Source organism: Dipodomys ordii, unplaced genomic scaffold, assembly GCF_000151885.1.
Source record: "Dipodomys ordii isolate 6190 unplaced genomic scaffold, Dord_2.0 Scaffold12, whole genome shotgun sequence".
NCBI lineage: Eukaryota > Metazoa > Chordata > Mammalia > Rodentia > Heteromyidae > Dipodomys > Dipodomys ordii.
Window position 1 is genome coordinate 3,575,196 of NW_012267228.1, and position 26,859 is coordinate 3,602,054.

The 26,859-nt window shown below is 50.4% G+C and overlaps 2 protein-coding genes across 5 annotated transcripts in view; both read right to left on the bottom strand.

Moving 5' to 3' along the window:
• Cpne9 (copine family member IX) overlaps window positions 1-876 on the bottom strand; it is a 22,269-nt gene extending 21,393 nt beyond the window's left edge. Inside the window, exon 1 of the mRNA XM_013010351.1 lies at window positions 866-876. Coding sequence (XP_012865805.1) covers window positions 866-876 — 11 coding nt within the window. The remainder of the gene's footprint in view (window positions 1-865) is intronic.
• A 310-nt stretch (window positions 877-1,186) lies between these two features.
• The window catches only part of Mtmr14 (myotubularin related protein 14), a 50,894-nt gene continuing 25,221 nt past the window's right edge, over window positions 1,187-26,859 (bottom strand). The window contains exons 7-19 of one of the 4 annotated variants that reach the window (XM_013010515.1): window positions 26,100-26,173; window positions 22,440-22,510; window positions 21,406-21,480; window positions 17,274-17,340; window positions 16,845-16,930; window positions 16,518-16,594; window positions 16,264-16,300; window positions 14,116-14,186; window positions 13,487-13,545; window positions 13,200-13,338; window positions 12,313-12,492; window positions 5,202-5,357; window positions 1,187-1,775 (exon numbers count right to left, since the gene is read on the bottom strand). In XM_013010515.1, the coding sequence (XP_012865969.1) occupies window positions 1,592-1,775; window positions 5,202-5,357; window positions 12,313-12,492; window positions 13,200-13,338; window positions 13,487-13,545; window positions 14,116-14,186; window positions 16,264-16,300; window positions 16,518-16,594; window positions 16,845-16,930; window positions 17,274-17,340; window positions 21,406-21,480; window positions 22,440-22,510; window positions 26,100-26,173 (1,276 nt within the window). In that variant the 3' untranslated portion in view covers window positions 1,187-1,591. The remainder of the gene's footprint in view (window positions 1,776-5,201; window positions 5,358-12,312; window positions 12,493-13,199; window positions 13,339-13,486; window positions 13,546-14,115; window positions 14,187-16,263; window positions 16,301-16,517; window positions 16,595-16,844; window positions 16,931-17,273; window positions 17,341-21,405; window positions 21,481-22,439; window positions 22,511-26,099; window positions 26,174-26,859) is intronic. The other 3 variants (XM_013010516.1, XM_013010518.1, XM_013010517.1) reach the window with 3 other exon arrangements.

Sequence of the window (26,859 nt, forward strand, 5' to 3'; positions counted from 1 at the left end):
TGGCGGCTTCCTCCGCTCGCGCCCCGACTGTGGCTGAGGCTGTGTGGCCGGCGGCGGCTCCAGATGGCAGTACGGCCCCGCCCGGCCCCACGGGCGGCCCCCGCCCCACGGGAGCGGGCGGGAGCCAGCGGGGAAACCCTACCCGGACCGGACCGGACCCTGACTCTGACCTGCACCGGGAGCAGGGCTTCGGTCAGGGCAGGAATGCACGCCTCGGAACTAGCCCTGGTGCTGAAATACCCGGCGGAGGTCGGGGCCGGAGCCTCTAGAGCCTGGAAGCCTATCAGTCTCTTCCCATTTCTGGTTTACCTGGGTCTCCAAAAAGGAGTTACATTTGTTCTTAGTCCCAGCAACAACTGTGTGACCTTGGGCAAGTTTCTCAGTATCCCTGGGCAATGACAGCCCCTACTTGGGAGATTTGTAAGATCTCCAGCAATCTAAGAACAGGAAAATAAATCCATGGTAGCTGTTGAAGAACCTGCTCAGGCTTTTGAAGACTTTTTGTGCTTACCAGGATGGGGGCTTGAACTCGGGACCCTGATCCTCAGTCTTTTCCGCTTAAGGCTGACTGCTCTACCACTTGAGCCACATCTCTCTTTCTGGCTTTTTGAGTTAGCTGGAGATGTCTGAGTTATTCCTCTGCCCTGGCTGGCTTCAGCTCTCAACCTTCTGAGAGTAGGATTACAGGTATGAGCCACCAGGGCTCAGCCTCCTCTGAAGCCTTTTGACATCCACTATGCAGTGTGCTCACACTGCAGTACGAAAGGCTTCTGGCCCTTTCCTCCACATGTGCACCAACTACTGCTTCCCAAATCCAGATGCCAGGCCCTCCACCACAGGGAGAGCAGGGGCTGCAGGCTCCTACATGAGGTCCATGCTGCCTCAGACATTGTTAGAGATGAAGTTTCTTAATCTGAGCAAATGAGGATCCCAGGTGGCCCTGGAATCACAGCCATAGGTGATGAGGGCCCACTGAGCTTGGGGACCCTTCTCCCACTTTGGCTTCAGGCATCCGTGGCCACCTTCAAAGCTCAAGTGTTGAAGGACAAAGCTGACTCTAATGACTTTCCTATTCCAGGTCTCCCCTACCCCCATAAAAAAAACCAAAACCAAATTACCACTCATACAACACAAAGACATAGTTCCAAATGGCTACAAAGAGTAACCAAATGAGAAAGCAGAGGAATGGCTGTTCCAAAAAACCTTGACTTTATTTTGTGATTGGTGTCAAGTCACCTCATTCTCAGTGCAGATAACCCCTCCTTCCCAGGAAATAAGAATCGAGATTGGGCTCCTTTATGATGTCAGGGCCGCTACAGGACCCCAGGGAAATCCAACACAGTTCTGAGTTGATGGACTTCTGCAGAGTGGGGTAGGTAAGAGGCAGTGATAAGGGGCAGCGGTTACCAGTCAGGAGGCTGGGGGTTAGAAAACCCTGTCCTTGGCCCTGCTCAGCTTTGGGGCTGCCATGTGCATGGTGAACGGGGATGTGAGACTCGCCCCGGAACTCCAAGTAACCCTTGGCCAGGCATGGCTTTGATTCCACTAAGGCTCAGCTGAGAGAGGAGCAGGAAACTTTGGGCTGGCTGCTTCACAAAGTGGTGGTGCTGGTGCCCCGGAGCCCAACACCGCGGACAAACTGTTCCAGCAGACCCCCAATGGCACCAGAGGGACTGGGTGCTGCTGCCCGGAGCCCCACGGTGCGGCTGTAGGCAGCCAGGAAGGCTGAGCGCACCTCCTGCAGCCGCGCCTCACGATCACTCAGGGCTGCAAGCCTATGGGAAAGGGGGAAGAGAATGAATGCTTCACACCAGGTAGGCTCCAACGCCCCCCCTCACAGCACAGAATCTAGCCAGCATCTATCCTCTGGTCAGACAGTTTCCATATTTGGCCCTGGGCTCCTCTTTCCACCTAAGAGCAATAACTTTTTTTGTCTTTCCTGAGGCTTTAACTCAGGTCCTGGGCATTGTCCCTGAGCTTTTTGCTCAAGGATAGTGCCACTCCCAGTTTTTTTTTTCCTTTTTTCATGCGGCCTGAACTCTGGGCCTGGGCGCTGTCCCTCAGCTCTTCAGCTGTAGACTAGCGCTCTACCACTTGAGCCTCAGCCCCACTTGCAGCTTTTTCTGCTTATGTGGTGCTGAGGAATCGAACCCAGGGCCTCATGCATGCAAGGCAAACACTCTACCACTGAGCCACCTTCCCAGGCCCCCACTCCCAGTTTTTTGGTGGCTAATTGGAAAGAAGAGTGTCACAGACTTTTCTGCTCAGGCTGGCTTTAGACCACAATCCTCAGATCTCAGCCTCCAAAGTAGTTAGGATTACAGGCTTGAGCCACCAGTGCGCAGCATTTTTTTTTTTGGTGCCAGTCCTGGGGCTTGAACTCAGTGCTTGGGCATTGTCCCTGAGTTTATTTTGCTTAAGGCTAGGGCTCTTCTACTTGAGTCACAGCTCTACTCCCCCCCCCCCCGTGTTGAACCTTGATCCTCCTCGCAGCTTCCCGAGTAGCTAGGACTAGAGGCATGAGCCTCTGGTACCCAGAACAGTAACTTTAAGGGAGCACTGACCTGAACTTTCTGTTGTGAAAATGTCTATCCCTATGGTGGTGGGGGAGGAGAGGAGGAGAGAAGCAACTGTTGTTCGTTTTCATACTTTAGGAAGAACAAGCTAAGGTAAGCCCTCCACCCCCATACCTTCCAGTAAGGAAACCCCCCCATCGGGCAGCAGGCCTCAGCCACTAGAAGCCTCAGCCTTCTTGAAGCTGGGACCTGATACTACTTGGGAGGAAGCTCTGGCCCTGCAGAGACCAGGTCTCTTGGTGGAAACCACCAGGCTTAGCTTAGCTACACCTGTCCCTGACTGCTGGTAGATGAAGACAATTGTTTTTCCAGGTGACATGTGCTGATACTTTCTCCTTCCCTGGCCTTTCTGGACATTGACAGAAGTTTCTCTTCTCTCTTTATCTGGCATTACAGCCTCCATATGAGGCTGGCTAATATCAAGTCTTTGATTAAAAAAAAAAAAAGGCTGGAAGCTGGGCCATGCTTATAATCCTAGCTACTCAAGAGGCTGAGCTCTGAGGATCAAGGTTCAAAGCCATCCACCAGAAAACAAGAAATGGCATTTGAGCCAAAAAGCTAAGGAATGTTGCCTAGGCCTTGAGTTCAGGCCCCAAGACTGGAATGAAATAAAAATATATATTTTTTAATTAAATAAGGCCCAAGTTGCCAGCTCCACCCACTGTGGACAGGTCGGGTCTTGCATACTGTCCCTCCACAGTCTCTACTGGAGAGTCCTCCCAGGGCTGTGGGATGCACCCCTAATTCTCATCTACCTTGGCACTGGGACTATTCCTTCCTACCCGCTAAACTATCTCTGGGAATCTGTCAGACACAGCCACATTCCCAAGCCCAGGGTTTAGGGGAACAGATGGAGGTCTGAGGACTGGGCCGGGAAGCAGAGAGACGCTGCAGGCTTGGGTGAAGTCAAACAGCTCCTGCAACAGCACCAAAAATGAGCTTGTGTGGGATTCCTTTGACATGGGAGCGCAACCCTGTGTGTTTGGGGAAAGACACATGGCCCCAGAACTTTACTTTCTATTCTGTTTCACATGGTCTGGACACCAGGAGTGTGTCCCTTAGCTTCCAGCCTAAGTGAAGAAATGGAACATCTACAGGTCTACACTTGCTCCTCCTGCCCGCCCCTGCCTGCCCCTGGGCTGGAAGCAGAAGAACAGAGGCCAACCTATTCAGAGATAGAAAACTGGAGCCCAGGCAGCAGGCAACAGACCTACCGGAGTGCCATTCCCTGTCCAGAGCTGGGCTAAGAGACTTGGAGAAGTCAAGGCTGAGACCATGACTGAGACAGCGGCTGGGCAGAGCAGCTAGGATTGAGACGTTTCCCTGAGACTAAGCTTCACCAAGAACTGACAGGACTCCAACCCACCACCTGGAGGCTTGAGATCACACAGCTGTTCTTGGCCAACTTTCCAGACCTAGATGGTTGCCTTGGGGCTCAGAAGTACAATCTGAGGCCCAATTTGCAGGGCCTGAACTGGGTGACCTGAGGCAGGCCCTGCCCACTGTGGTGCTTCAAACCAGGGGAGGGGGAAGGGTGGTCACTGTCTGTGTTGCTGTCATAGATGGCTCTCAGGACATTCTGGCTGAACAGGAAGTTCCTAATGAGAAGTCCAAGTCTTCTCCCCCCCCCCCCTAAAAATCCACGCTATCTTGCTTCAGATGTAGTGCCTGGCTGCAAGGAGGGTGGTCCAGGCACAGGAGGCTCAAAGACACTTTGGTGACTTCCCAGCCACAAGGTCTGGACCTGTGAACACCATCCTTGATCTCAAGGTCTGGCTGCCCCTGCCTGCCTTCAGCCGGAACCAGAGCCCCTCCTGTGCAACTACAAGGCACCCTGCTTCCTGCCAGCCAGCAGGTGTAGGTATGAGTTGGATTCTGGTGGTAGGGGTTGGGTCTCTCCAGCATTTGAAGCTATCTAGCCCTCGGTGTGGAGGTGAGAGAAAAGCTCATTTCTGGGTGCATCTGGGAGCAAGCCCTGTTTCCTGTCACTGGAGGGAGCCCTGCCTGACATCTGTATAGCAGCACACAAGCAGGGGGCAGGGTCAGTGGCTCACATCATTTCTAAGTCCTCTAAGATTTGGCAGTCCAGTTGTGGAGCCTCAGAGGAAGGATTTTGCAATCATGCAATCTAGAATTGTTACCTGATTCTCTCTGCTGCTCAAAGGCAAAAGTGGCACACAAGGTAAGTGTGTGAGGGTGCAAGAAAGTGACCGTTGGCTCTGCTCAGAAGTACAGACCAGGACTGAGCACCACTCTGGCCACGGCCTCCAACATACACACCCACCTTCCTACCTCACTGTTCTGCTTTCAAAGGATTCTCATGTCAGGCAAAGCCTGTACAGAAATAGAATCTTCTATAGTTACAGTCCAGCCAGCTTTCCCTCAGGGCATACCTGACATACTGTGGATGGTTTTGGAGGCTGGGAAGAGTCAACATGAACCCTAATGCACTTCCTCAGCAGCCCACAGCCTCCCTGGCGCCATGGCAAGTCCAGCAAGCTGCAAGCAGGGATCCCAAGCGGTTCCCTGGGGATGGCCTCTGTCGTGTTCCTGACCAGTCCGGCCTGCTCACTGGCTTGTGACAGGAGCAGGGGAGCATCCTGCCTCCTCAAGCAAGACACTTACAGACAACTGTTAGGGAGCTCATCCGGGAAGCTGAAAGGGAGAGAGGAGTCTGTGTGCAGGACAGCCCGTTCCTGAATACTGCCACAGCCCGTTACCATCTGCCAGCTGCCAAAGTCTGTGGAGAGAGAGGATCCGGGCAGGGGATGGTCCACTGATCTGGGGCAGAGAAGAGAGAGAGGGGAGATGATGCATAGTCAGTTATGTGCCTGACAGGGAGGCCTTGGGGGGATACAGTGGCCCTGGGCCATGTCTGCAAGTCAAAAGCCAACCACTTCCTTCACAAGTGCCAACAAAGCTGGGTTAGTAGAGCCTGAGAAAGAAGAGACTGTAAGGTCCACCTGGCTACGAGGACAGTGCTCTGTACAGCAGATTATAGAAGCAAAAGAACCAAAGCAAAGCAGGGAGGAAGAGGTGAGTCAGATCCAAAGCCAGAGCAAGACGTGCTCGTCCTGGTGGTTGATGTAGCAAGCAAAACCTCAACAGCACCAAGGAGGGAGCAAGGCAGGAGGCTGGGCCTGGGCCCCCCATTCTTTCTGACACGCAGATGTGCAGAGTGGGAAGGGCAGAATGTAGGACCGCTGAGCTCTGATCTGAGGGGAGAGAGGACAGGCCCCTCGGGAACTGTGAAGGGTGGTGACCTAGATTGAAGAGTAAGTGGATGGCAGCCCTGAGGTCCCCTTTCCTTTGCAGTGCCTTCCAGGACCCAGAGTTTGTACTCAGAAGTGTCACTCAGCAAACTCATGGGCTATGCCCAGAGGGAAAGGATGAATCAGGCAGGCAGCGAGACAGCTTCCTCGAGCCTTTTTCTGATGGAGATCTGGGGGAGGAAAGAGGTGCTGGGAATCTACGGCTGCCACCTCCTCCCTCCTCACAGCCAACCCCTCTCCTGTGTCCTGGCAGCAGCCTGGCTTAGTGGAGGTCAGGAGAGGACAGGGAGGAACCAAGCAAAGGGCTTCCATCACCTACTGCAGGTCCCCGGAGTGCACTGTCTGATGTGTGACCCTTTATTCTTTACTTCTCAACATTGGAAGGGGCCCAAGCTGGGCCAGAAACAGCACAAATTGCCAATGGGGCCTGGGAAACAGAGCAAAACACTCACTGACCCTGGCCTACCCAGCTGGCTGGCAAGGAGACCTCCTATGGTAGCCCCCACCAGCCATGCAGTTCTGGTGATCCTTAACCATCCTGCTGCAGATGGAGAAGTAGCAGCCTAGATGAGTTATGACACTTGCTTGAGGCCCAACAGCCAATGAGCGGGAGAGATTGGTAAACCCAAGTCTGATTGCAGATTTGTCCTGAAACAAACCACCTTGAGACAACGGAGAACAGATGGATTTTTACGTTAAAGCTGTGCTGAACTGGAACCCCTGTGACATATAGACTCGCCACATTCATCACTGTCCTACGCTCTACAAGGTCTGTGATGGAACCATTAGGGTTGAGAACAGGACATGGTCTGCTACCTGACAGAAACCTCTAGGGTCTGACAGAGCAGGGCTTCCTTGTTTCTAGATGGAGAAACTTGGCTGGGCTCAGGCAGTCTGTAAATCAAAGAGACAGCTTCCCAGGAGAAGCCTGCCCTGGGCTTCTTCCAGGCCACACTGGGCTCTGAGCCAGCCCAACCCCCCTAGAGGCAGAAACTGGCTCCTCAGTCTCTCCTGTGGTTCGCACTATAGAGAACAGGAAACAGTCTCTAATGACCAGTGCTGAGGGATTGAAAGTCGGGAAGGTGAAAGCAAGAAACATGGTGACGCTCCCTCCAACCAAGGAAGTAATGTAGATGGAATACGGAGCCTCACAGTTGCAGGCATGTATAGCATCACTTGAGCTACACATTCTCCAACCCTTTTGTTTTTGAGAGAGCCTTGCTAAATTTGCCCAGGCTGGCCTCAACCTTAAAATTCTCCTGCTGCCACTGTCTGAGTTGCTGGGATTACAGACATGTGCCACCACACTTGGCTTGGGAACTTTTTTTTTCAGTCCTGGGGCTGAACTCTGGGCCTGGGCGCTGTCCCTCAGCTTTTCAGCTCAAGGCTAGCACGTGAGCCACAGCACCACTTCTGGCTTTTTCTGTGCTGCTGAGGAATCAAACCCAGAGCCTCATGCATGCGAGGCAAGCACTCTACTACTGAGCCACCTTCCCAGCCCTTGGGAAATTTCTTATGTCCCTAACCATACCTGACTCTTAAGGCAATCCAAGGATAACCCTGCCTTTAGCAAAGCCACAGACAACAGAGAGTTCCACAGACAACAGAGAGAGTTCTAGCCTAGCTACCTTCAAGGATTCCTGGTCACCTATGTTCAAACTTCCCTTTGCTTCCCCACGGTCCAAGCAAGAAGCACATCCAAGGCAGCAGAGGGTGGCCGTTAGGTTAAGCAGTACAGGAGGCAGTAGAAGGTATGTGATCCTACAGGCCAGAAACAGCTCTCAGTAGGCAGCCATCTTGGATGGCCCTTGACATTTTTCAAGGATAAACACAAGTTTCAAATGAATCTTCCTGTTGGAGGTTTTGTCAATGAACAGGTAGCAAGTGACCAGTTCCCACATTTGAGAATAAGAAGCATGCTTTAATAAGCAGGGTTTCAGAAATAGTGGACTGGATTAGCGGGTTCAAGGGCCACCTAGAGACACAGGAAAGAGGGACCTACATCTACACTGGTGTTTTAAGCCAGTTCTACAGCTTGAACTCAGGGCCTGGGTACTATTCTTGAGATGTTTTTGCTCAAGGCCAGTGTTCTACTACTTGAGCCACAGCACTCACTACTTTTGGCTTTTTGGTGGTTAATTGGATGTAAGAGCCTCATAGACTTTCCTGTCCAAGCTGGCTTCAAACTGAGATCTTCAGATCTCAGCCTCCTAAGTAGCTACGATTACAGGCATGTGTGACTCCTGGCTGTGACATGTTCAGCCACGTATACAGGTTCACCTGAGTTGCTTAGTAAGATCACAGAGGCTTTCTGCCGGTGCTCCTACAATGTGCTCTGCCCTCCACTGCTCTACCACTCTGGACTAGTAGGAATATGACCAAATTACCCTCAAACTACAATACCAACAAAGCTACAGAGGTCATTTGCCCACATCTTGGGGCCTGGAACCTCTGTGCAGGAGGGTAGATTCTCAGCGACATTGCACTCCTTGAGGACACAGCCCAGGCCCTGCTCAGAGGCCTAAAATTCTCACTCTTCCTGCTCCTGCCAGGTGCCTTAAGGACAGACTCAGAGCCCAGGTCTTCTAGACAGTCCTTTCTGGATACAAGCAGAGCGGCTTGAACACAGGCAAGAATAGATGGCTCTGGGTGGGATGCTAGATCTGGCCTTTTACCAGGTGCCAGTGCCCTCAAGTGTCCCATAGGCCTGCAGAGAAAGGTCCTTGAATCACAGCTCTAGCTTACAAACCTATGTGCTAGGTACTTCATTATTACATTTTAATCCAAACCCAGAATCAATGTTCTCACTTGGAAAAATTGGGATGAAAGGAAGCTAAGCTCAGGTTAGTGATTTTTTTTTTTTTCTAAGTCACAGTGAGGAAGGGCAAAACTGAGTGAAATGAAGTCTGGTCAAAGCCCATCCTAGCTAATGTACAAAGCTTTTCCTTTTTAACAAGAGGTGAAGACAATAAGGGCTGGTTCGTAGATGGACATATATATTCTCCAACCAAAGTAGAGCATGAAGCTTTCTAACAGGGATCTCTAGGCTTGAGAAAGGAAGCGAGATGTTGTCTCAGAAGCTGCCAACAGCAGTTTGGCCACAATGAAGGAAGTTGGCCAGGTGATCAACCTGGCACGTGGAAGGAGGTAGGAGACAAAGACCACAGAGAAATGGAGTTGGAAGCTGGATCAGGCGATGCCTCAAGGCTGCATTTCCACTGGACTCTTCCATATCTTTCTCTTAAACAATGTTGAACTAGTTTTGGATGCGTTTTCTGGTACTTTCATTTGAAAGTATCTCAACCAACCAGTCTGCAGTAGAATTGAAAATACAAAGCTAAAATGGGACTCTGCAGTTGTCTCTCTTAGGTCTCTGATTACACAGACCAGAAAGTGGAGACAAAATTCATCAAGTAACATGTACAAAGTCATGAAAGGAATTAGTACTGAGTGAAATTAGGGTTTTAGGGGGTCTGTATGTCACCAAATCTAAACTAATCCTTCCAGAACCAATCGGCCCACCCAAGGATGCTTCTCAAAGATGGCCCATACAAGTCCTGAGTGAACAGCACTAGGACTGAGCGTGCACATCATCCTCTGAGGACTTCTGTCCTCCTACAGCAGTTCTTTTTTGGCTTCAAGCTTCCTATGTTGCCAGCTGCTTCTCAACAAGCCTGGAGCCGGGGCCCCAGAAGGAACAATCAGATATGGGATAGGAACTGTGTGTTGCAGAGAGGAGTCTGGCTTCTCTGCCTCATAAAGACTGTCTGGGGGCCAGGCACTGGTGGCTCAAGCTGGTACTAATCCTAGCTACTCAGAAGGCTGAGATCTGAGGAATCTTGGTTCAAAGCCAGCTGGGGTAGCAAAGTCCATGAGACTCTCACCCCCAATTAAACACAAAAAGTCAGCAGTGGAGCTCAAGTGGCAGAGCACTGGCCTTGAGCAGAAAAGCTCAGCGACAGTGCCCAGGCCTAGAGATCAAGTTCCAGGAATGAGGGGGTGGGAGGGGGGGAGATGAGGGGAGGGGGAAAGACAGCCTGGGACAGAACTCCCTGCTTTTAATGAGGCAGTTAGCAAGTGGCAGTGGCTGGGTGAGCAGCTAACTGAGCAGAGGAAGTTGGTTCCTGTATTGCTACTTAGCTATTCAACCGGGCTGCTGGTCAGCCTCAGACAAGTTCATCTGCTCTGCAGGCAGCCTGGCTTCAAACTGAGCTCAGTGGTGGCAGCATCCTCCTTGGGTACGGATGATGCTGTGCAAGCAATCCCGTTTCCCCTAGAAGATGTCTGACTCCAGAGCAGAGACCAAGGCCATGCTGAGCTGGGGCAGAGTGACTTCCTAGTCAGAGCTGGGGGAGCTGCTCTGGGTTCAGAGCACTCGCCAGCCCTGTAGATGATGTTTTAGCAGTGTGAAAGGTATTAAAAAGCCACCTGTCCTTCTTGTGGGACTCTAAAGAACTTCCCTCCCAACCTGGCAACACCTCACAGGGTCTGCACAAGGGAGTCCAGCTTCAAGAGAGGCTGGGGCCTGTGGAGCATATAAAACCCAGAACACAAAGGCTGGGAGGAACGTATGGCTGGCCCAGGTAGCTTTCCCAAGGGATTGATTTCTGTACAGTTCTTCCTGCCACATTAAAGACCTGATTGGCTACTGTTACCTAACAGGCAGAGCTGCTAATGGCTGGATCCCTCAGGAACTTTAAGATAAAAGAGACTAAATTAATTTGAATGTTAATAGAAATACATAATTAGACTGCTCCAAATCAGAATAATCTAATCTTTCAAAACCTCTGGCAAACAAATCACATTCAGTAGAAGCTGGCTGGCCAGACTCTAGGCGGGCACTCCTACAATAGAGCAGAAGCACCAAACACCTCACATCAAGGCCCCATGCCTTATCTTCAAGGTGCCTATTTAGGTCCTGCTATGCCAGACTCTGCCTAGCCCTAGGTGCAGGGCTTTGAGCTTAGATGGAGCCCCTAACTCTCCAGTCACACAAGGAGGTGCCTTGGTGTTCATACTGGATCAACAACAAGTTATCCACCACAGAAACACCACTCATGAGAGGACTTCCCAGGACTGAGAAGTGGAATCCGAGGCAAGAAGGGGAGGACACACGGGGGGGGGGGGATGGGAATGGGTGCCAGTGCAGGTCAGCGTGGGCGCTCCCAGCTGTTGGCACAATTAGACGGGCAGGGCTCAGAAGATAAGAGACTCTTCTTTTCCTCCCTCTGTCCAGCAACATTGCACAGAAGAAAAGGAGGCAGGAACTCTGAGCGACTGTGTCCCACAGTACCACTGAAGCCCCTGAGCAAGCCTGAGGACAGCCAGGTATGCAGATTAGGGAGCATGGCAGGTGATAGTGGGCATAGGCATGTGGGCTTGTCTGCCTGGCACTGTCTCTGGTCAGCTGCACTTACTATAACCCCTGTGGGGCAGAAGTCTCCCGGTCTTAGTTTAACAGACTCAGCTCTGGTACTCACAGAGAGCATTGGGTCAATCACCTGCAGGGGTGAGCACACAGGACCTGAGACTGGCCAGTGCAGCCTGGCGGTTCTGCGCACCTATACCTCAACTGCCTCCTTGTGGAGGAGGATCTGGCTCTTCTTCCTTCACTCCCTGCTTTTGTCCAGAGTAGGGAAGAGGTTTCCAGAAGTTTTGGAAAGTCTTTCCCTGTAATAGGTCTATTACCAGGGAGGAAACGGACCAAAGATACATGAACATTACATGGCAGAGCTGAGCTGTGATCTGGGTTGGACCCCAGAACTCATGCTTCTTACAGCCTGGAATTCTTTGAGGATCTTGGAGCCACAACTGCTTTGTTCTTTCCTGAAGGACTAGATGTTAAAATTTGAGAAAGCACAGTGATCCATAGGATTCTTTCCTTGCAGGTGTGAAATGGATAAAGTAGTATGGTCAATTGGGAAATGCTTCCCTAAGCGTCAGTCCATCCTCCACTCCTAAGCCTGTGGCCTACCGCTCAGTTTTAATCAGCTTGCATGGCCACATCCTGGCTGAGGTGTGGCTCCTCCAGGTGTGCAGGGATGCTGTGGTTCCCCCCACAACCTCATCTCTTCACTAGCCCACCAATGTGGACATGGAATGTGAGAACCAAAGGGACCCAGAACATCTTCAATTACAATGTGTGGTACCGAGAGGGCTAGTATCTATCACTGGAAGCACACGGAGGCAGCCCTGACTCCCAGTCTGTCACATCACAATCACTGCACTCCCTGGAGATCCCTAGACTGGGCAAGGTTCCATCCAGGAAGGACTCTCAAACCTCTCTACAAAGCAGCCCTGGCTTTGTGTTCCAACATTAACAAATCTTCCCAACAGTGGGCCTGCAGCTTCTTTACCGCAGGCCACATAACAAGGAATCCCACCTAGGATACCTCTAGAGACACCAGCTCAGGTGCAGGATCCTTACCCCCAGCCTTGGTAAGCCAGGCCCTGGGACTCCTCACCTTGGTCTGGGAACCTCCAGGGGACTGCTGCCCATCCTGAAAAAGTTGTCAGAATGGTTTGAGGAGGAGGAGCTGGAAGACTTGGCTTCAGCTAGCCCTGGGTGGGAAGGCAAGCGGTCCTCCGAGGGCTGTGGCCGGTTCCAGAGCACACTCTGTGGGGAGGATGAGCAGCTCTTCCTCCTGAGGTGGAAGATTAGGACCGTCAGCAGGGACCCCTAGAAGGCCCAGCACTGGAGCCCAGGCACTGCCTTCTGCCTATGAGGAAGATGCCACAGGCAGTGGGCTCTCAGTACTTCTTCAGGCTCAAAGGCCCGGGCATCGAGGGCTACAACTTTACAGAGGGACTGACTGTGGCATCCAAATTACACTGACCCACCAGCCTCAGAGAGTATGCCAGAAAATAATTCTTAGATAACAGGCACAGTAACTCCCTGCTTCCCTTTCTGAAATTGCTATGCAAACTGCCACTGTCTATGGAGAAAGACATTTGGGCCTCAAATTCTATCATGTTCTCCATGGAGGGACTCCTCAGTATGTTCCTAGTCACTAACCACCGTTTTACATTCTGTTTCCTTTCTCTAAATTGCCCTTCCCCCACCAGGCACAGAGCATAGGGAGCTCCTCTGACAGGAGCCTCCCCGACCTGGCCAGTGCTTCTTGGTTCCACAGGGAGTGGAACCAGGCCCTTTATGCTCCTGGGCCACCAGGCAGTGCCCTTCATCAACCAGATGGCTGGCCTCTGAGTGCCCGTACAGACAGCAGGAGATAGAGCTGTGCTCTTGGACCTTCTGTCAAGGGCCCCTTTGTTCCTGGGGCTCTAGCCTGGCTCCCTGGGGCTGATGGCCGTGGGCCACAGCTGTAAGCTCTGTCCCAGTCTGGCTCCTCACCAAGCTGCCTGAGTCTGTGCTCCTGCCGGGACCAACTCCACAGCCTCATAGGTAAAGCTCCCCAAAGCCCCTGGAGAGCTCTCCATGACCAGGGAGAAGTCACTGCCCAGACTGGTGGTACTGCCTCGGTCTCTTCGCCCTGAAAGAAGCCAGTGCCACAGGTCAGCACGTTATTCTCTCCCATCACCAGTCCTCCACCTCTTCCACACCAGCTAGCTGGTCAGCTCCTGCGTGGGCTACACTCAGCTATGCTGAGGAGGGGAAGCCCGCTGGGGCCATGGACTCACTCAGCATGCAGATATCTTCTACGGTGAAGCCTGCATCCCGGGCTGGCAAACTCTTCCTCCTGGAACAAGAACCCAAGCAGGGAATTTCCTCTGTTCCCAACCTCCAACCCTGCCCATCCTGGAGGAAAGCTCCTACTCCCTGGCAACTCATAGAGGAGGTTCTACCTAGACGTAGGCCTTTGTGGGCTCCATTCTGTTTCTGTATGCCACACACATAACCGACTTTTGAGGTTGGCACTCCCATCTCCTCTTTACTAGCTTGGCATCTGAGAACTCAAGTCTAATGTGCTAGAAGCCTTGGGTAGGAAGGCAACCAAACTCTCAATTCTTGAGGGCTCTGGGTTTTAAAACAACTACCAGCCATGCAGCCTGCATGTCCCAGGCTGGAAGCAGGGACTCCAGGGAGAATGACCATCAGCTCAGGAGTGTGGGAAGTCCTGTGGGCTGGCTTCTCCCTGCGGTATCATGCCTGCTATCTTCCTCACCAGAGATCACTCATTGCCCTCCTCACCTCAGGACTCCCAGCAGGGATGCCTGGCCTGGGCCCAGAGGAAGGGAGTGCGTGCGTGCCAGAGACTTTGGGCAGGGATAAGTGGTAACTTGCCTCCTGTAGAGTACGCCTTGCTTACCTTTGGGTTTTCAGTGCAGAGAACTCCTCGGAGGTGATATGCTTCAAAAAATTGAAGCAGAAAAAAAAAATCTGAAGGAGAGACAAAACGCAACATACAGTAAGACATCCTTTCCCAGGGAGAAAGGCTGACCAGCTAGCTGGTGTGGAAGGCTGAAGTAGCAGAACTCCCAAGAGTGAAAAGCTGGTTTTTCTGGTAAATCTCTCTGTGGGGAAGGCCCTGCTTTGAAGGCACTCCACTGGATATTCTGGCCCAGGAGGTTTTGGATGAAGCTCAGCAGGGTTTGGTAAAGAGACGCCCTTGGGCTGGATTGGGCTGGGGTAAAGAAGGAAATGAGAGCCCAGGTCAGAATTTCCAAGCCCCCTTCACATTCAACACACATTCTCAACCTGTTATCGGTTGAAGATGAAGGATGAAGACAACAGTCTAGCAACCCAGGAAACGAAGCTGGCAGAGGACAGCAGGGAGCAGGGAGATCTTGGGACTGGGGTTTGATGACACAGCAGGTACACAGGAAAGGAAAAGGGAGCATATGGCAGAGGTCACTCAGAAACAAGATCAAGAAAACTGGAGTGGAGGTAGCCATTATTTGGCCTGGTGTCTGCCCTGCTCAAGAACTGTGAGGGCCAGGTCTTTGGCAGTACTGGGTTTGAACTCAGGGCCCAGAGCCACCCTCTTAGCTTGGGAGTGAGATGGGCAACCTGGCTCCTGTAAGTGCCCAGCCAGCACCCCAGTGGACTCCAGGGTAGATACCCAAGGCTTCTGTCTGTGTGGTCTACAAAAGCCTCTAGAAATCCCCACAAACCCCTTGCTCAGAGAAACACCTACCCAGTATCCCACAGGGCCCCAAAAGATTTGCTCAAAAGAACAGAGGGTTGCTCAAGTTAGGTCAGTATGAAAACACTGTGTTACATAAAATTAAAGACTTTCAGTCTTTAATGTGCTAATGCACTCTGTGAAGCTCAAAGGAGGGTTGCTGGCAAAGACGCCTAATAGACCTTGGTTCTGTCTGCTGCTTTGCAGGGCAGTGTCTAGGTGTGGGGAAGCGATTACCCTGGAGATCAGCTACTGAGACCCTCGCACATGGTGAGGAATGCAGGGCTGGAACTCTGACCCCACTTAGCTCAACTCTATCACCGCTCTGAGTCTCTGAAGGTAGCATCTGGTCCGCTTTGGAGAACAAGGGAGATGAGGTGGAGGACAGAATATACTGAACCAGCAAAATCCCCAAACAAGAGGCTACAAAGAGACTTTCTGCCCAGATTTTAATGCCAAAGTTGCTTGCTGTCTCTGACAGTTCACTGAGGTCTCTGAGGACCAGGCTTATAAGCTCCGTAGTCCTGGCAGATGTGATAAGTGCTCAGAAGAAGAGATTTGGTAGGGAGAGGAACAGCTGAGCAGGAACAACAAAAGGAGGTGGTGTGAGATAAGATGCCTAGGAAGGAGGTAGGCTCAGGAGGATGAGAAAGAAGAAAGATGCTTCACAAAGCTGGGGTGGGGAGATGGAAGAGGAACAGCTCCCATGCTGAGCACCTGGGTCCCTCAGTGAGGTGTCAGTAACTCAAAATAGGCCATTGAAGGTCACTCCAGCTCTAGGGAAGACAAGTAGAGGCAGGCAGCCTTGGGTCCAACTGCAGGTCTGTGTGCTGGGGAAACAAGCATACCAGGCAAAGATTTGGAAGCAGCAAGAAGGCTAGGCACGGATGGGCAGAGAGGAGTGGATGCTGGCCACAATGAAGAGGAGAGACAGGACAGAGTCTGGACGCAGTTCAGCAGCAAGGAGCGGCAGGACCATAGATACACAGGTGGCCCTGGGGTTGAAAAGTGGCAGAAAGACAGAAATGCTTCTATCCTTCAGCTGTGAAGATGAGGGGCACCAAAAGACCTGCTCGTGGGTATCAGCACAGAAGAGCAGGTCACCAGAATGGAGGAAATTGTCTAGATAGGTCCTAGGCAGCTGGGTAACTGCTCAGTGCCCAGGGCTCTCTCCATGGTGCAGGAGGACCCTGAGGTCCAGATGGGAGCTCTGTGCTCCTATTTTTTCCACCATACTTTGTGCAGCCCCCCGCAGTGTGTCAAGCAGACAGTCCATCATTTTGTCCCTCCATCAGCCTTGAGCTGTGCTCACAGTCTGTAAGAGGCACTCACCTCCTCTCCTTTGCTGAGCCGATCTACCAACATGTGCCTGAAAAAAGGAGAACACATACGTCAAAGGAAACCATACCACAACGAGTCAAGGGAGATCTGGACACCAGCAACACACAGTCAGGTGAGGTCTGTCAGCATCTCTGTCCTTCCCAAGGGACAGGGGACCAAACTCTTCTTGTGACCCTGACATGGCAGCCACCACACTATTCTAGTCACCATTCCACCCCAAGGTCCAGTTTTCCACGAAGGCTTACCCAAAGAGGAACCAGTCGTAGGCCACAGTCAGGTAGAGGATCTCAGCAGGCTTCAGGGACATGTGGATGAGCCCATCCTGGAAGAGACCAGAAAGCTGCCTTCCCACCATAAGCTTGCTCACCCTGGGAGTGCCCCCCATCCACAGGCCCTGTGACAGCACAGGCTGGCAAAGAACCCCAAAACCAGGGGTAAGCAGGACACCTTGGGAGTGGTTCCCTCGCCCCAGATCTTTACCCGTTGGAGATGCTCCCACAGTATCCTAAGGGTGGAGCTTATTAGCAGGGCCTCTTGAATACTCCCCAACCCCAGGGCCCAGCCATACTCACAGCCCACAAGGAAAGGCGCAAGAGAGAGATGAAGAGGGGGGTCCGATCCCAGCCTGAGATACAGTGTACCAGCAACCCACTGTCATCTGCTTACACACCACCAACAGGAGCCCAGGGAAGAACCAGACAGGGGCTGATGAGAAGGGAAGCATTGCCACCCTGGCTCAGGCGAGGGAGCCAGGCTACCTAACCTCCCCGCTGCCCTCTCTGGGTCCTCAAGACTCTTCTCCAGCCTAGTGCCACAAGTGGGTGCTGGCTTGGTGGGATATGCCTTGGTCTGTAGCACCTCTTCTCTTGGCGACAGTTCTTGTGCTTTCAGGGAAAGAATCTAGGCTCCACAGTGACTACCTAGGAGATGTAGGTGGTACTGCTCCATGTCCCTGCCTTGTGTTTGCTCTGGCTTGAGGGCTCAGGGAGGGAGAGACTCACCATCACTGTTAACTATAGAAAGCAGCAGTTTCAGGTAGTTTTGTGTTTGTTGCACCAGGTCCCAACTCTGTTGGGCAAAAGAGAGAAAAGGGATCTAGGAATAAATGTTAATGATTCATGTTTGGAGTTTAAAATATTCCAAAAACAAAATGCTGGCCTGTAATGGTGACACAGGCCTTTAACCCTAGCACTCAGGAGTAGAGAGATAAGGGTCATCAGAGTTCCATGGCAGCATGGGCCACATAGTGAGAAAAGCCAAAAATAGGGGCTGGGAAGGTGATTCAGCGGTAGAGCGCTTGCTTTGCATGCATGAGGCCCTGAGTTTGATTCCTCAGCACCACATAAGCAGAAAAGGCTGGAAGTGGTGCTGTGGCTCAAGTGGTAGAGTGCTAGCCTTCAGCTGAAGAGCTGAGGGACAGCACCCAGGCCCAGAGTTCAGGTCCCATACCCCATTAAAAAAAAAAAAAAAAAAAGAGAGGCCAAAAATAAATACCAGCTAACTAAAACGTTGGTTGGGGTGTAACTCAGAGGTTGAGCATACATATTTGTGCATGGACAACAAGTCCCTGAGTTCCATCCCCAACACAAAAAATAAGTAAAATTGATAAGCATTATTATGTGACAAGAGGTAAGGCTTTTGCTCTCAAACCCCAGATAACCTGAGACGCTCATTCCCCAGAGATTCAATGCCCCCAGGAGCCCTTTCTGCCTCTCCTTGCACTCTTTACATCACAGAAACCAACTACAGCGCTAACCTTCTCTTAACATGTTTCACTTTGTGTCATCAGTAACAGAGTTTGAACTCAAGGCCTTGTGCTCTCACTTGGCTCTTTTGCTCATGTCTAGTGCTCTACCACTTGAGCCATTCCTCTCTAATCTAGCTTTTTTGATGAGTAATTGGAGATAAGAGTCTCAAGGACTTTTCTGCCTGGACTGGCTCTGAATGGATTCTCAGACCTCAGCTTTTGATCAAAGGTATGAGCCACTTTTCACTGCTAGTCACTAACTTTTTTCTTTTGTTTCTGGAGACAGGGTCTTGCCATGTAACACCTCAGCCTTGTCAGTGCTGAGATTATAGACATGCACCATCACACCCGGTTGTATGTTTTTTATGAGTAATAAATACAGTCTGTTTGGCAGATAAAAAGGAGACTTATATGAGGTGGGAAATAGGAAATAAGGAAAACCTGTTCTAAGCCCAAGTGAGAGGTTTAGACCAAGCCCTGTGAAGCAACCTACTCTGAATCTGGGATTCCATGGAGGGGCCTGACCCAGTTCTGCAGAGCCCGTTTCCCCAGCTGGGGACAGCCTCTGCTCTCTATGGACACAACTGCCTATCAGCTTTCTGGGCTGTGTGCAGAGGGCTGCGCATGCCAGCAAGAGAGCACTTCCCGCAGGGGAGGGGAATGCAGCACCTGTAATTGCAGTGGATTTCCCAGGAATTCAAGCAGGCTCATTTACCTGACCCTCCTGCACCCCCAGAGAGTTGTGACCCACTTTTCAGTAGCTCTGGAGAGCTACTGAAGGGTCTCTCAATGCATGGAGCTTGACATGGGAGGCATACCACTGCCAAGAGATGTCCGGGGAGCAAGGATTCAAGGAACAAGGAGAAGCAGAACTGAGGCAGGAGCCTTGTAGCAGAAGCCCAGTGAGGGGTGGCACAGGTACAGCAGCCAGGGAGGGGCAGGGACCAAGGTTGGTTCTGTGGAATGTCAACTAGCTGGGCAGCTCTGAAGGAGGTGCCTACAATCAGAGAGAGAAAGCACATTCCCAGGGCTGGGGACAGGAGCCACAAGACAGGGAGAGCGATGGAAAGACGGCCCAAGGTCACATTGCCAAGCTTAGGGATGAAACAAAGTCCACATTTTTAGTCATGATACACTGTAGAGACTTTTGCTACAACACAGAGTGAAGAACAAGTTTGAGGGGACTTGTCAGGAAGGCCTGGGGAAAACTCGAACTTCTTGCCGCTCATCCTCCACTTCCCAGGAAGCTTCTGGAAGCAGAGCAGGACAAGCATTGTTTTTTAGTTCCATCCCTGTGGTACTTGTTCTCCTGCCTAGCAAATTTCTACCTTCACTTCAAAGGCTAAATTGTTTTCTCTCCATTTCCTATGTGCTATGCAGGTGACAAGTTGGTGCCTCTCCCTGGATTTATCTCTCCCAGTGCACAAGAGATGGATGGAGGGAAAGACTGGAGTGTTTCACCAGGGGCAAGATCCAGAGAATACTGGGGCTTGGAGATGGATAGCATCAAGGTCTGAGCTCCTGGATAAATGGTGGTCCACACTAACTTCATTTTGGACAGCAGGCTGCATGAATGACACTTGCGAGGATCACAGAGGCCTGACTCAGAACTCCCAAGTATGTCTTGGGAGCAGGCACCTGCAGTAGACAATAGACAAAACAATCACTGAGGTGAAGACTGGGGTCCTGGGACCCCAGTGCTGAGTAGCAGGCAAGGGCAGAGCTGAAGATGACAAACTAGCGGGGCAGCACTGAAGAGAAGGCCTGTGGGAGGACTGCAATTTTACCAGTGTTTATTATGACTCTAAGACATAATAAACGCTAGCCAGTGGCCTATGTCCTCAGTACCATGAAACCTGGCTTGGCACTTTCAGAGAACACCTGCACCTAGGGATCCTATTAGGGCCTAGAAAAGGAGCTGCCAACCCCACTTTTAGGGGGAAGTGAAGTACTCTGCCCAAAGCCATTCAGCCTCTCAAGAAGTGAGCATGTTGGGGGCCTATAGTTAAGACCTTATTTGGTGAGTAGTTCATCAGAGCGTTTGTACCTGCATAATGGGAAAAAAAAATGGTGCCAGAAGGGCCAAGAAGGGAAGCTTAGGGCAGGGTCTGCCTGAGACCTTTACATACAACAGACTAAGACATAAGGCTGCAGGTTCCTCTGGACATTCATTTTGTCTAGGCACAGCCCGGGATGTGAGGTATATTCCTCACATCCATTGGTATATTCCTCACTCACATTGGTATATTCCAATGGACAGGTATATTCCTTCATCAGGCCCAAAACACACCACTGGTCTGCTCTCCCCCTTAATACCACCGTAGGGGACACCTGACATTACCCTTCAGCATTCATTCATTCAATAGCCGCTGAGTACCTATCCTGCGATTAGGGTTGAATACTCAGAGAAAAGATAAATAAGATCCCTGTCATTACAAGAGTGGCGGGGGGGTGGGGGCAGTTGTCAGATGTAGGCTTGCCTTGCCTCTCTAAGCAAGGGAAACCTCGAGGCTGTGTGGGAGTTGTCCAGATGAGACAGAGGAAAATAGCCGAGGTGCAGATGCTTCTCATTATTCACTGGCTTGGCTATTCAAGCTCTAGGCTCTATGCCTGTTTCTGTGCTGGGGATGCATACATAAGCCATGGGTCCCCCAATCCTCTAGGAGCTCACAGAATCAGTGGAAAATTCCATAAAAGATGTGCACAGGAGGTGGTGAGGGGAGATATAGATTAAGAAACCCTTCTTGAAATGACACCGAGCCATATTCTGAGGGGCAGCGTGTGAGCCAGACAAGAGGAAGCTGAAAGGGGGCAGCCAAGCAAAGAGAACAGGAAGTGGGAAAGGGGGCAGGAATAAGGCTAGTTGTCTTGTTTCAAGTAAGTGGCAACTGAGCCCACTGGAGGCCTGTAGGACAAAGATACAGATGTACTCAGTACAACAGGGCCCTCCCGTGGCAGACAGTGACAGGAAAAAAACACAATGGAAACAATTTTAAAGTTCCTATAATCAAATGAGGTCAGACAGCTCTACATTTTCTTTGTCAGGACACAGATTTTAAAGGAAAAATGAAAAGTCATGTAGTGGGCTCCGTGAGATCCCTGCAAAGAGAACCCTCTGGTGGATGAAAATCCTTCAATGAATCACATTCAAAAAGCTGACTTTCTGGGCCAAAAGCCAATGAGAAGAAAGACAGGAGAGAGAGAAGAGGAGAGGAGAGGGAGAATGGGGGAGAGAGGGAATAGGGAGAGAGAGGAAGGGCAGAGAGAGAAAAAAGAGGGAGAAGAGGGGGAGAGAGCGATCACAGTATTAAGCCTGTATTAAAATCTCGTGATCCAGAGTCCCCTGGTGTCCCACCACCCTCCTGCCTGCTTGATCAGGCCCTCACCTGATACTGGCTCCAATCAATGTTCAGAGAGTGAGTCAGGAAGTCGGGGATACTCAATGGGGCATCGACGTAGTCCTGGGAACAGAAGGATACCTGTGAGATGTAGACTGACCACTAGAAGAGGCTGTAGTATGTCACAGCTCTGAAGCTGTGGTTACCACAGGCAGGATATCTCTCCATAGCTCTTGCCTTCTCTAGGCTAGCTGCTTGGGCTACTCTGGCACTGAGAGCTTAAAAAATCAAAGTATAAATTAGATGACTGCAATTGAGTAGTGTTTGCTGCTGCAATAAGCAAGATCCATCTGCACCCAGCTTGTAGTGGATTCCCCGTGCCTGCTTTGTTGATTAGAGAATGAGTAGAATGCTGTTCCCACTCTATGCAGAAAGTGAACTGAAGAAGAGGAAGAACTTTTCCTACCTGGACCCTGAAAAATTACCTTCTGGAATGGAAGACATTAAAAAGGGAGAGGAGCAGGTTGTGATGCCACATGCCTATAATTTCAGTAATCAGGAGACAGAGGCTGGGGAACCATGAGTTTCAGACCAGCCTGAGCTACAAAGACCCTGTCTCCATCAAACAAAGGCAAAACAACACACACACACACACACACACACACAAAATGGGGCAGATAGAACAAAGTATTTTTTAGTTTTTGTTTTATGCTGGTCTTAGGGCTTAAACTCAGGGCTTGGGTGCCATCCCGGAGCTTTTCTGTTTAAGACTAGTGCTCTACTACTTGAGCCACAGATCTACTTCTGGCTTTTTGCTGGTTAACTGGAGGTAATGGACTTTCCTGCCTGGGCTGGCTTTGCATTGCGATCCTCAGATCTCAGCCTCCTGAGGTGTGAGCTACTGATGCCCAGCCCAAAGTATGTATTTTAAGAATTTTACATGTATAGACGAGAAAAGAAATAATGAGACTACTCAGGCAAGGAAAAAAAAATGGTAGTTATTTTTCCCAAAGAGATGTAGCTAGCTGTCCTCCTTAGTCTCCTTTCACAGAAAAACACAGGTTAAATATTGTTGCTCATACCTGCTTCCAGTTAAATATGAGCCCTTCGGCCATGTAATCCCGGTCCTTATATTCTTTGAAAAATTCACAGCCTGGAAAAGAAGGCAGAGTTAGGATACCTTTGGTCCTACTGCAAAGGTGAAGACTTACCCCTAGCCAGTCCATAGCCCTGGTGCTAAAGGACTAAGGGGCCAGCAGCTCATATACAATTACACTGCTGCCCCAGAGAAGATCAAGGCCAACTGGCAAGGGCAACGGCAGAGGCAGAGAGGAAGCCCCTGGTAACTTCTCTGGATCCCTAGCTATACACCTGCCCCAAGGTACCACCTGTCCCCACGGTTCCATCTGTGCTCCTTGGGATCTGGTCACTTCCCACTCATTGCCGGTTCTTTGTCCCAGTAGTCTGGGTGCCAGCCTCAGTGGGCAAAAGCATGGCTCACAGTGATATCCTCAACACTTTCAGCAACCACTCGGTTACAGAGGATTGGTCTTCTTCACTGCTAACACGAGGACAGTAATGCTAACCTCACAGTTTCGGTAGAGACTGAACTTCTAACTTACTGGAGAGGAAGTGAACAATACCTGCAACCCAACAGGTGCTCATGAGGCATTGCCTCCTCCAGATAAGCAGGCAAAGGGTACTTTTCCACATCATTCACTAAAACTTCCTGAGAAACTCAAGCAGGCTGAGGCCTGGGAAACAGTGGGGGCAGAGTGGATGGAAGACGGCTCCAGCAGCTCTTCCAGCTTCGCTCTGTCTGAGAACAAGCTGCGTAGTCACTAAGCCTGGCCTTTCTTACTTGTGGGGATGGGTGCTTAAGGCTGAAATACAGTAATACATATATAACAGGGAGCACCCAAATGGCAGCACACTACAACAGGAGAGTTCCATGGCTCAGCCAACTGTTCTGTTGACTGAGAGATAAGGCTTACTCCCAGACTATGGCTGGCCTTTGTGGGGTGACCACAGCACAGGGATGGGGGTTAGCAGCTCTCTCAGTGTCAAGCCACAGGGCAGGGGAGGACACCTGGGGGTGGCTTTCTCTCAGTTGTTCTCAGTTCCTCAACAAGGGGCCATCCAGACTTCAGACGGGGCTTTGGCCACAAGAAGTCTAGTGAGGTCCCAGAAGGCAAGAAAACCATTGTCTCAATTCGGCAGATGGGGCTACAGGCCAAAAAAATATACTTGAGCAGTGAGAGGTCACCTGTCCCTGTGGAGATGGGACATCCCCCCTGCAGGACTTGCATTCCACATAATCCCCTGTGCTCTAACCCTTCAGGCCCTGCTACTGAATGACAAGTCAGGAAATAAACCTTCGGCAGCACAACACTTCAGCCTGTTTCTAGGGTGCTTCACCAGGAGAAAGAAAAATCATAAATATCAGACAGAGCTCTTGAGCATATGAGCCCAGGTTGAGAGGAGCTATCAATGAACTCTTTGGGCCCAGTGAAATGCCGCTTCTCTGAACCCCGGCGGCTGGTTAATCCTGCAGGCTGAGTTCTGACACAACGCATGGTACAGAAACGGATCCCTTTCTGCAAAGAGACCCAGTACCCAGGACAGCGCTTGACACTTACTACCAGAACAGGCTTCAGAACCCATCAGCAGACAAGACCACAGGGAAGAAAAGCAGGTGATGGCAGCAGCTCACTCAGAAGGAAACAAGCTAGACAGTGGGGCAGGGTTTGGCCTCATCTATTTTGGTGCCGGGAGAAGTGCTAGGGAACACTTCCCATTTCATCTAAGCCCTACTTTTTTTAATTATTAGGGCTAGAACTGATAGCATCACAGTTCCTGTCTGGGATTCAAAGTACTTACAGGGTTCAACTGAGGATCTTTATATGGCATCAAAGACATTCCATGATTTGAGCTAATGGCAATTTACTTTTCTTTTTTAGAAAGTAATATAAGTATGTCAGGTAAAGGGTGCTTCTGTAAGGGTGAAGGATTGCTCATGTGGTATAGCATCTGCCTACCTAGTATGAGGCCTTGAGTTCAAATCCTAGTACTACCACACAAAAAAGTATTCTCCTTGTCTTCCTTATCTGGAGGGTGTTCTCCCTCTACTTCCTGCTTTTTTGTTTTTACATCCCCAACACATACAACCATCAGATGAAATACAAAAAAAATAAAAAAATTGGGGGCGAAGAGGAGAAAAACATTCAGACAGATCATAACATTTTGGCATCTTTTCTGTTAAGTCTCATAAACATCTTTTCCTTCATGTAATGGGAATGTACTAAAAAAAATCATATCCTGCTCACCATCTTGAGCACTGTTTTACAATTACATCCTATTCATTCTATGGATGAAGTACCACTGTTTACTTAACCCTCATTCTGTCTAGTGAAAACACATCCCTGGTTTGCTGTTACGAGACATCACCACAAACATCTCAGTTGTAAGTTAGCTGGACTGCAGTCAAATGGATGGATTAGGACAGTAACAGGATCAGTGTTATATGAGGAGTCTGGTAACAAGTTGTTAAACTACAGCATAAAGGACACCACACTAGTATTCCAACTTGGACTGAAATCTAGGCAAAGAAAGCAAAGACTGGCTCCTAAGACAGCACACCTTCGGTCCAGACACTTCAGTTGGGTCTGTGCTCCCCCTGCCCACCCCTGTCCTGGTCTCTCCAAGGAGTCTGACACTAGCTCTGAAACTCAGCTGCCCAGCTGAGAAGAGAATCTTTCTTCCATCAATTCCTTATTAGGCCATTAAGGTTAAGGTTAAATCTTGGCAAGCTATCTGAAGTGTCAGTATCCTCAGGTATAAAAGATGAAAACAAAGCTTAGAAGAGTTGAGGGGCTCTTCAAGGACATATGGCTTTAGGACCAGTTCTATGGGACATTGAACTGGCAGAGGAGGGTGATAACCTACTAAGATGGAGGCCACCGCAAGGGTGCCAGGTCACACAAGAGGTGGGTCTGAATACCACCAGCTTGTCTGATAAGGACAGTCTCTCCTACAAGGTGCTACATGATTTGCAGTTCTGAATGAGGCTGTCACCAGCCTGCCCTTGCGTTGGGCTTTGTGGCTCCAGGACTGAGGAGATGACGTCTAAGCTAAGACCGAAGGCAGATGCTGGTGCTGAGAAATAGGAGAGTTTGAAAGACTCTACACCTCCTGCTGTGGCCAGCAAAGGCTGGCATTCCCCAGCAGGCAGGGATGACGGAGGCCTGGAGCACTGTGCAGGTCTACCACACCTCCAGTATCCAGGGTATCCAGGGTAAGAAGAGTGCCTAGCCATAGGCCACATACATTTGTGTGTGCTGTATCCATGGCTGTGCAGACACCAGAGCACTCTCACTTCCAGAACAGCTTCCAAGAGCAACGTCCACAAATATCTTCATCAGTGCAAAACATTCTCATGAAAGCCCACAACTCATGGCCTGAGCAGGATGAACATGATCTCATCTTCACAACAAAACCTTGAGCTAAGGCTTTCCAAGCTCCGACTGTTGCTGAGTGCCAGTGAAAGGTCTCAATCCTGGGAACCTAGAGTTGAAAGGCCCTTCTAAGACACCATTCCACCTATCGGGTGAGCACCTAGTGACCAAAGCCCAACTGTCCACACTAACTGGATACAAGCTCCTACCTAAGCATAGGCTTGCTCCTGGCTCCCTAGGTCCCCCAGCCTAGGGAGCCTGTCACTTTACTAGAAGAGAGCTTCCTACCTGGATATGGGATGGAGAGGAGAGTGAAGTCGGCGTAGCGCTGGGCTTTGTCCACCTTCTCAGAGGAGGTTATACTGTTAAGATAGGAACACATGGTGCTAGAGCATCTGAACACACGCACACAAACACAGTTTCCCAAATGAGTGTTTCCTAACTTTAAATGATGCATTCTGCTAAAAACAAAACCAAAACTATCATTCAAACATAAGAATAACTACCCTTAACAGTACAATTAAGAAATCTAACTTCTCTATCTTACTCCAACATCTCAAATGATAGAGGTCTTTTTCACTACAGCAAGCCTCAACTGGAGCCTGAAATTGGAGGATCACTGTCCACATGTACCCACAATGCATGCGGTGTAGTCACTTTGACCCTGGAAAGGGGAGCAAGGCAAATTCAATCAAGGAGATGATTGAAATGGGGGCCTGTGAGGGAACTCTGCTCTACTGCATTCTCTGAGAGCCGCAGAGGCCATTTCTACACAGGGAAAACAGCCTCTGAAAGGCACTGGGGGCCATCCTGACAAAGGGAGAAGGGCACAGCAAAGTTCAAGATATCAGTAGCAGGCTGAGCTCTGACTTTAGCCTGATTATGCCCTATTTTCTAAGGCAACCTTTTATTTTTTTATTGTAAAGATACTATACAGAGGGTTACAGTTACATGAGTGAGGTAATGAGTACACTTCCCCTTGAACATTGTTACCCCCTCCATTGTTTTCCCCCTACCATTCCTTCCCTCCCTACCTTCCCCAAGGTTC